Here is a 9,356-nt window from a genome sequence, read left to right on the forward strand (position 1 = left end):
TTTTAAAATTTATAAAATTTAAATTAATAATTTTTATAAAATAAATTTAAAATCTAATTAGGTAACGCTACATCACTCCATTCAATCCATCTTTTCCTTCCTGACAGAGCAGGTGGTAATAATAATCATCATAAAAACAGGGGGCACAAGCAATCACATGCCTTGGGCCTTCTTATAGCTGTGATACTCCCGACTAACCTTCATTGCCCATTAATGCCAAAATTATAGAACTCCACTCATTTCAAGATCTGGTGAGAAATTCAGGTTACAGGAAGAAGAAGTTAATTTTATTTTAATTTTTAGAAAAAGTTTTTGGAATAATTAGGATCGCATCTTTTTTAATCTCCCAAGTTGACACTGCATGTACATCAGCTTTAATGACAAATGGCACCGTTGGGCTCGTTGCTGTCCAAGACCACTTCCAAGTCTACCTGGTGCCTCACTTTGGATGATTGGACAAGCTAAAGGGATTGCTTGGAAACAATATCTCCATGAAATTAATTCATTATCCATCTATTAAAAGAAATTTAGATATATCTTATCTATCGGATTTGAATGTGCATATGAATATCTATTATTCGATTGTTATTTAATATTTAACATAAAATAAAATAATAATATATTTTTTAAATTTTATATATATATATATATATTAATTGATAACTATTATACGCATCATGTCAATGAGATGTGTATAATATATTGAATTAAAAAATATAAATATTCTACATGTACATGTATATAATACAAATATATATCTTGAATTGAGTTTCACATCAATTTAATAATATCTATATTATATTCATTATTCATTGAGTAAAATAACAATCTAATAAAACTCATTTATTTAAATTAAATCAAGTTAATATCTATTAAATTCAAATAAATTATTGTTTTTAATTGTCCAAGAGGTCAATCTAAATGCAAGACCACAGTAAATAAATAAATACAATTGAACATGTTTAAGTTATAAAGAGCCCGTTTTATAACTTGAACTAAAAGGTGGCCAGCAAATGGAGATCAACACTACTAATTCATATTCATGGAATTCGATCTATAGGAATTAAAATTAAGTATATGAAATGATTTGAATCTTGAGAAACTCATCAAACACTAACACCCCTACCACATAACCTTCGAAAATTGAGAAACTAAAAGGAAAAGAAAAGGAATTTTCAAATTAGTCCCAAAGTATTTCTAATTTTCAATAAGATTCCAACCTAATAATTTATATCAAGTGAACATCCCGCTTGCTAATATTCCTCAATCATATCCATTAATCTTTTCCCTAAAGTGCATATGGCATGCAATAAAAAGATAATGATTTTTTTTATTTTAATAGCTAGTGATGACATTAAATGAGAGATCTAATTGAGGAACTCTAGAGGTAAGGGACTTAATTGAAATTGTATATTATAGGTGGACCTATTTATCGATTAGTAAAATGGTTAGGGGCTAATCTATGGTTTTCTTTTAGGAAAAAAGCTTGCACGTGTGCACGTGTATCTCTTGGAAGGGTCGAAACAATTGTCCAAGGCAGACAGGTAGAACACGTTCCTCATATGGGCACTTCAGCAAATTCTTCCTTGTCTTAATCAATCTTGAACAATTATGAAGTTGTGAAAACTTCATATAGTAATTAGCTTTTTATATGTAAGTTTGGATATAGGTTTTGTATATCAAAATAGGAGATCTTCTAAAAAATAATGGAATAATCTTTGGAAAAACAAAAAAATAAATAATTTTTTTGCTCAACTTAAATAAAATTAAGTTTATTTAAAAAAAACAAATATGTAAGATAATAACAATAATAATTAAACTAAAGTTAGCTAAATATAAAAATTGAGGGACCAGATGTATTTCAAGTAATAAATAAATAAATAATTTCATATTGTAAAAAAAAAAATTAATGCTTGTGATATTTGTGATATCTAGTTTTGGTTTGAGAATTATTTTTTTAATTAAGTTAGTTTAGGAAGAAAAATTAAAATAAATATGTTTAGAAATTTATTAAGAATCAGCCAAAAATATGTGAGGATATCCCAACTCTTAAAAACATATTATTTATATACGAAAAAACAGGTGAGATTTTCGATGTATATTTATCATTGTGTAAAGTTTTATTTTTTTCACTTTTAATCCTTCAATTTAAAAAATTACACAAATTATATAATTACAGTTCTCAAAATTGTTTCAATTTTTTTTAGTATGAAGATTTATTTTTATTAATTTTAGATTCATGATTGAGAGAGAAAAGAGAGGAGTTGTCTGATTTCAATAATAAAGAAAAAAAACTTAATGTTGACGCTGGTTTAGACAACCAAAATAAAAGATTTTTGTGTTAAATTATTTCATTTGATATAGAAAGTTCATATTAGCTGTTTTTATATCTTAAAAATTTACGAAAAAGAAGATCTTAACTTGGATTGATTTTTAGTTTCTGGTTGAGTTTAATTTTTGAAACAATATTTTGAGTTTTTTAAGCCAATAATGAGTTTCTCATTATTACCAGGGTGTTTTATGTGTTTTGAGTGAAAAATAAATTACAAAATAGGTTTTTAGATTTAAAGAATATAGATTCTGATTTTCCAATCGCTATAATAACCATAGTTTAGATAAAATAGACAGACATGATTGTCAAACCCATGTGCATGAATTGAATTTGACAGTCATACCAAGTCCAAGGTGCTAGGGTCATGCAACCATGTTAGATTCAAACGTTTTAGGTTAAGTAAGAATTAAGTATAGCAATCGTGCTTTTAGATCTAGTATGATTACTTGACCGAACCACTTAGAGTCGGGCATGGGTTGAACTCGATATAATTATTTAATTCAAGCAATTTAAATATAGCAAAGACGTTTAGGTCCTGCAGGTATACCTAACATAATATTTTAGATTCGACATGATTATTAAACCTAATACTTTGGGTTGGACAAACTTGCAAGACCTAATATTTTATTTTATTTGATCAATTTAATGTTTTATTTTTTATTTTTAAAAATTAAATATCTTAATTTATATATTTTAATTGATTTTTCAAGTTTTTTTTAGATATCATTAATGATTATTTATTTATTTATTTATTAGTGCATATAATTTTTAGTTTATTTAATTATATATGCATAAATTTTTTAATAGATTATATATTTTTAAACTATTTTTCCTATTTATTTTTGTGTTTTGAAAGCGTTTTTAAAAAAAATTAAATTTTTTTTACTTCAAATTAATATTTTTTTTATTTTTTCAAATTATTTTGATATGCTGGTCTTAAAAATAATTTTTAAAAAATAAAAAATATTATTTAATATATTTTTAAATAAAAAATACTTTAAAAAATAATTATATATATATAATATTTTATAAAAATAAATAAATTTATCCCGATAGTCACGTTGCTGGTATGTATGATAAAATGTTCCAATATTTAAGACCAAATTAAAAAAATGGCAGGCAAGGCAAGAAAGAAGGTGCAAAAAGAACAAGACAAGTCTACATCAAAAAATAATAGAGCAGCAGCCTATGATGACATGGGTTCTGCTTTTCCTATTAATATGAAGGACCCAAAGCAAGCAGGCTGCAGTAGCACAAAACCTTTGACTTGATCTTCAGCCACTTTCACCTAACCTCAAACTCAAAGATAAAATAATGAGAAACAAAAATATCAAACGCATAAAAAATCAAACTTTGACCGTCTTCTTCTCCTTGTATCCATTGAAATGCAAGAACTTTTGTTAAATAACAAGAAGAAGTGCAATATTAGCAAAAAGTAAGACTCAAGAAGACTTCATCTTTTATGGGGTTTGAGCCAAAAAAGAAAGAAAGCTAAAAAATCTGTGAGAAAGATTGTAACTTGTGAGGATGAGGAGTGCGAAAAAAGCTGCAGAAGAAGCAATAGAGGCAATTGGATTAGGATATGATCTGGGTTTTGATTTAAGGCTTAAGTATTGCAAGAAAAACTCACCAAGATTGATATTGATTAATGATGATGGTAAACAAGTGCATAATATGGTGATTCCTGGTGGGTTTTCTATTCCTAATGTTCCTAAATCTATCAAATGTGATAAAGGCGAGCGTTTGAGGTTTAGTTCTGATGTTCTTTCTTTTCAACAGGTAAGAGGAATTCACCCTTTGTTCTTTTTGTTTATGTTGCTGTCCGCTTTTATTTGTGTTTTTGTTGAATTTGCACGTCTGAGTTCCTGTCTTTGTGTCTGTGTTCTATTTATGGAATTTGTATGATCAAGTACCTGTCTTTGTGTTTGTTTAAGAAAAGAAAAGGTTAAAGAATTTGCTGCACTTTTAGCTGTCTCTGATGAGTGACGAGCCCAAGAGAGTTTATGGTTGATTTTGCAATATCAACAATTTTTCTTCAAGGAAGATGAAAAAAAAAAGTTAGAATAGATTGTTCTATGCTTCATTAAGCCCCATGATTACAAGAAAGTTATCCTATGAACTTTTTCTCTCTTTGCTTCCTCTTATAGTCAAATGATAGTTTCAAATTCATTTGGACAGTCCAATTTGAGGAAGTTTGTTGATTTGAACTGCCGTGTTAAAATGAAAGGAGCGTTTCTTTTTTTGTGCGAATAAACTGCCCTGAGGGTAGAGCTAGCTGTGATTGAATATAGATGGGATCAATAGGGAAGTAGTTATGAAATTCGCATTGCAATCAAGAGCAAATTAAATTGTTTCATGCTTTAGTATACAACCAAGGATATAGATTGCTTTTTAATGGCGAGCTAGCTGTGATGGAATATAGATGGGATCAATAGGGAAGTAGATATGAAATTCGCATTGCAATCAAGAGAAAATTAAATTGTTTCATGCTTTAGTATTCAACCAAGGATATAGATTGCTTTTTAATGGATTATAATGGTGTTTGGTTAGAGATATAAGTGGCTTGATTCATCAGTTCACAGTGTTTTCCCTTTGCTTTCAGATGTCAGAGCAGTTCAACCAGGAATTATCTCTTTCTGGAAAAATTCCTTCGGGCCATTTCAATTCTGCATTTGAATTTTCAGGACTTTGGCAGAAAGATGCTGCCAATACTAAAGCCCTTGCTTTTGATGGCGTTAACATCACTCTTTACAGCATTGCACTAGATAAGTCGCAGGTGGTGCTGTGTGATCATGTTAAAGAAGCTGTACCATCATCATGGGAACCTGCTGCATTGGCAAGGTGAGATTCTGTGGCTTCTAAAACATATCTTCAAAGAGCTCAATGAGGTTTCCATATATAACCTCAAAGCTCTTTTGATTTGATTGTCACTTCACATCTAGATCAGAAGAGGATGCTTGTTTTTTCTTCACCTTGTGATCATATTTCAAGTTTTTCTCACACCATATCTAAGCTTGGAATAATTCTGACCATATAAATCTTACCAATACTGATTCACCGAATGGTAAGTCTAGGGAATTTTACAATTATTGGTTGAAGCTGGCATATTTGTGACAACAAGAACATAATGTGTTCGTGGTCCGATTAAATTTTTCAGCCACAACACTGGGCAAAGTTTTGGTATATTTGGATGTAAAATTCATGACAAAACAATCATCCTTTGGTGCAGTATCCTGTGATTCAGTATATTAGGGTGGTAATACCTGAAATGCAATTTTATTGAAAATATTGGAAAGAACTTAGATGCAAGTATTTTAAAATATGAGATGGAAACTAATGATGGGTCATTGAAATCCTATTGTTAATGTATTTCATTAGTGCCACAGGATTTTATCACCAGTTTCACTTTGCATTGGATTTTATTTAACTTGTTTGGAGACTATGAAGTTAGCAAAAGTGAATGTGAGTTGATCATTGAAGGTCTGTTATGATCATTTCTTAATAGATTTCTTGTTGGCGGGATTATTTACTCGGCTTTGTTGATCTAAGGAAGGGAATGGAGTTTAAGGTGTTTAGCAGACCAATAGTTTCCTATATTTAAGGCTCTGTGTAATATCTTACAAATAAGACTTAATACTTCCGAAGGAAAACCTTGGCTATGTTCTGTCTGTAATCGTAAGTTAAGAAAAATAAAATGTTGCATGGTTATCAGCACATATGCTTAAGTGTTTAATATATCTGTAGCTCAACGGGCACTCAATAAACAAATGTTAGTATTCTTATGTCTCTCTCATGTCAGCATTGGTCATCTTTAACCTTTCCTATATAAATAATGGATCTGCAATGGGATAGCTGTATTAGAATTACCAAAAAGTTTGATTCTGCCATTCAACTATGACATGTTCTTACTTGTTGGAGTGTCTGTACTTTGGTTGTATTGATTGTTGTGTGCATCTGTGTTATAGACTGAGTATTCAATTTGTAGAAATTTAACCCTGTTAGTGATACGTATTACATTGATAATTGATTATATGCTTTGTACAACTGAAACAGACATGAGATTTCTTTGACCTTTTATGCTTCTTATTACACTGATAATTGGTATATCCTTGATAGCTTTGTTCTGATTTCACTGTTTCTTTCCAGTTTTATTGAGAAGTATGGTACGCATGTTATTGTTGGCATCAAAATGGGCGGAAAGGACATGATATGTATGAAGCAACAACATTCATCGCCTCTCCCACCTGTTGATGTACAGAAAAAATTAAAGGATATGGCTGACAAAATGTTTGTAGATGGTGGAAGGAGTACCGTGAATTCTGATAAATTTTATGACAAAGAAAAGGTTAGAAAATCAATCAATCTATCTATGCCCCCTCTCATAATTTGACATGAATGAAATTCAAGAATCTCGTGTGGATATGTTTCATAGCTTAATTTGGTCATTTTTCTTCCCAGGTTCTCCAGCTGCAGGGGCTGCCATTCATGGACCAATTGCCATCTAGTTCTTATTCCCAGACAGAGGTACACTTGTTAAAAATGTGAATAAATTCCTAGTTTCCTAACATTCCGCAACTGGCATACTGAAATTTGATTATAATCCCTACAGGCTACAGATTGTGCAGTGGTTGTTGTTTTAGTTTAGTTGACTCTCCTTTTTCTTCCATATGGCCTGAATGCCTCATGTTAGATTTTGTCAAATTTGTGTTTAATTTGCAGCACATTAAATTCATTAGCAAGCGCAAAGGTGGAAATAAAAACCTACCACACAAGGAGTGGTGTCAGACTGTTCAGACTGAACCTGATGTTATCTCAATGTCATTTGTGCCAATCACGTCATTATTGAGTGGAATCAATGGGAGTGGATTTTTGACCCATGCCATTAATCTCTATATCCGATGTAAGCATGAAATTTCTTCTAGAATTTGCATGTTGATGTAGTGCAATTTGTGAAGATGAGAATCTGATAGTGCACATTCATTGTGTTCCTATGGAATACTTGCCGAAGAAAATACATTTCAAAGCTGAAAGGAAACTACTGTTTATTTAAATTACCAACAAATAAGGATGGGTTAGATGGCATGCATTTGGCTGTATATTGTAAAATGATAGCAAAATTAAAAATCTTTAGTTGGATTTTCACGCTCACTGAATTTTTTTGGCTGTTAAATCTTACCTATTGTTTGGTTTGACCTGTTTCTGAGTGCAGATAAGCCACCACTTGATGAATTACACCAATTTCTGGAGTTTCAACTTCCAAGGCAATGGGCACCAGTATTTGGTGAGCTTGCCCTTGGTCCTGACAGGAAGCAACAAAGTAACGCATCTTTGCAGTTCAGCCTCATGGGTCCTAAGCTTTATGTTAACACAACACCAGTAATGCTCTTACCATCATGTTTTGCTTTGTGGGATTGTTTTTTCCTTTCTTTTGTTAGGGCCTTGCATTTTGCTTTCAAATTTTTCATTCTCTTCATTGAAGAAACCGAAGCCCATTCTATTGTTATTCATCATATATGAGATCATAGTACCACTTGGAAAGTAATTGCATCTCAAAGCGATCATAAATCCTGTCTCACAGTCTTACTTCGAAGATTAAGAGTGGAAAAAACACATTTTACAGAGTAAAAGTAGCTATCCTATGTTGTCATTAGTAACCATTACATTGTGATTGACTTCGTCTGAGAGCAGTAAATTTCTATAATAAGGGAAAGTAGATGATGCTCAGCACCTTGCTGTTGTATTTATTTTTTTAACAATACATGGCAGGTTGATGTGGGGAAGAAGCCGGTTACTGGCCTTAGACTGTACTTAGAAGGTAAAAGAAGCAACTGCTTAGCGATTCACTTGCAGCACTTATCTTCACTGCCAAAGACCTTCCAGCTTGCAGATGAACGAGGTGGAAACATTTCAGATTTCTCCTCTGACCGCAGATATTATGAGAAAGTGAAATGGAAGAGCTTCTCCCATATCTGCACAGCCCCTGTTGAGTCGGAAGATGATCTCTCGATTGTCACTGGGGCACAGTTTGAAGTTGGAGAGTCTGGTTTGAAAAAAGTTTTATTTTTGCGGCTGCAATTTTCTCGAGTCATCGGTACCACAACTCTGAGGAGGTCTGAATGGGATGGTTCCCCTGCCTTGAACCAGAAATCTGGAATAATTTCCACATTGATCAGTACTCGTTTCTCAAGTGCTCAGAAACAACAACCTCCACAACCAGTGGTAAACATAAACTCAGCCTTGTACCCAGGAGGCCCACCAGTCGCTGCCCAGACCCCTAAACTTTTGAAGTTTGTTGACACAACAGAGATGACAAGAGGGCCACAAGATGCACCTGGATACTGGGCCGTGTCTGGGGCAAAGCTTAATGTAGATAAGGGAAAAATCTCTCTTCGAGTCAAGTATTCTCTATTTCCTTTGGTTTTACCTGATGATGATGTATCAATAGAGATGTAACTTGTTATTTTGAAATGGGAGAGTGAGAGAGATTTTATGCAGGTAAACAAGATCTTAACAGGGTTTGTATTCGTTGGGGCAAGGATTTCTATGAGAAATTCAGTGGGGGGTGGCTGCATGCAAAACTTCTATTCTATTATGTAATCTCTGCAGAACTTTCAGTCTTTCGTGCTGTTTGTGAATATATTGATGCCTGATATTAAAGATTTGCTACGGCTTCTTTTTCTTTTTGTTCTATACTTTTCCGAACCAAATAGAAGCTGAGGTCTCTGAACCTGAGATTTCTATTTTAGTAGTGTTCCCTGCCAATTCATCTCCGAGTGGTTTTTTCATTTGGTAGGCAAATTTGTTCGACAATATTTTTGAAAATTTTTCTTTTTGTTACAAATGAGAGGCTGTCTCATACCAGACAACTACTAGGGGAGAGAGAGGAGGTATCTTCACTGGTTAAAATCATTTTGTTTTATGTTTTAAAAGTATTATTAAAAAAAAATATTTTAAATTAATAATTTTTTTGATATTTTTAAATTAAATTGATATAAAAAATAATTTTATTTTAAAAATATTATTT

The 9,356-nt window shown here is 31.9% G+C and overlaps 1 protein-coding gene across 1 annotated transcript; it reads left to right on the forward strand.

Annotated features, from left to right (window-relative positions):
* The first annotated feature begins 3,577 nt into the window (after positions 1-3,577).
* LOC105115890 (MACPF domain-containing protein At4g24290-like) lies at positions 3,578-9,011 on the forward strand. Its single transcript, XM_011012960.1, has 7 exons — positions 3,578-4,111; positions 4,935-5,173; positions 6,479-6,677; positions 6,791-6,856; positions 7,052-7,232; positions 7,542-7,708; positions 8,099-9,011. The coding sequence occupies exons 1-7, from the start codon at positions 3,860-3,862 to the stop codon at positions 8,783-8,785; spliced, it is 1,791 nt and encodes a 596-aa protein (XP_011011262.1). The 5' UTR covers positions 3,578-3,859; the 3' UTR covers positions 8,786-9,011.
* Positions 9,012-9,356: the final 345 nt, after the last annotated feature.

This window comes from Populus euphratica, unplaced genomic scaffold, assembly GCF_000495115.2.
Source record: "Populus euphratica unplaced genomic scaffold, PopEup_1.0 scaffold801.1, whole genome shotgun sequence".
Classification (NCBI taxonomy): Eukaryota; Viridiplantae; Streptophyta; class Magnoliopsida; order Malpighiales; family Salicaceae; genus Populus; species Populus euphratica.

Coding starts and splice junctions, on each gene's coding strand:
- LOC105115890 (XM_011012960.1), top strand. CDS start 3,860: ATGAGGAGTGCGAAAAAAGCTGCAGAAGAAGCAATAGAGGCAATTGGA. Junction 4,112..4,934: donor ATGTTCTTTCTTTTCAACAG/GTAAGAGGAATT, acceptor CTTTGCTTTCAG/ATGTCAGAGCAGTTCAACCA. Junction 5,174..6,478: donor GAACCTGCTGCATTGGCAAG/GTGAGATTCTGT, acceptor GTTTCTTTCCAG/TTTTATTGAGAAGTATGGTA.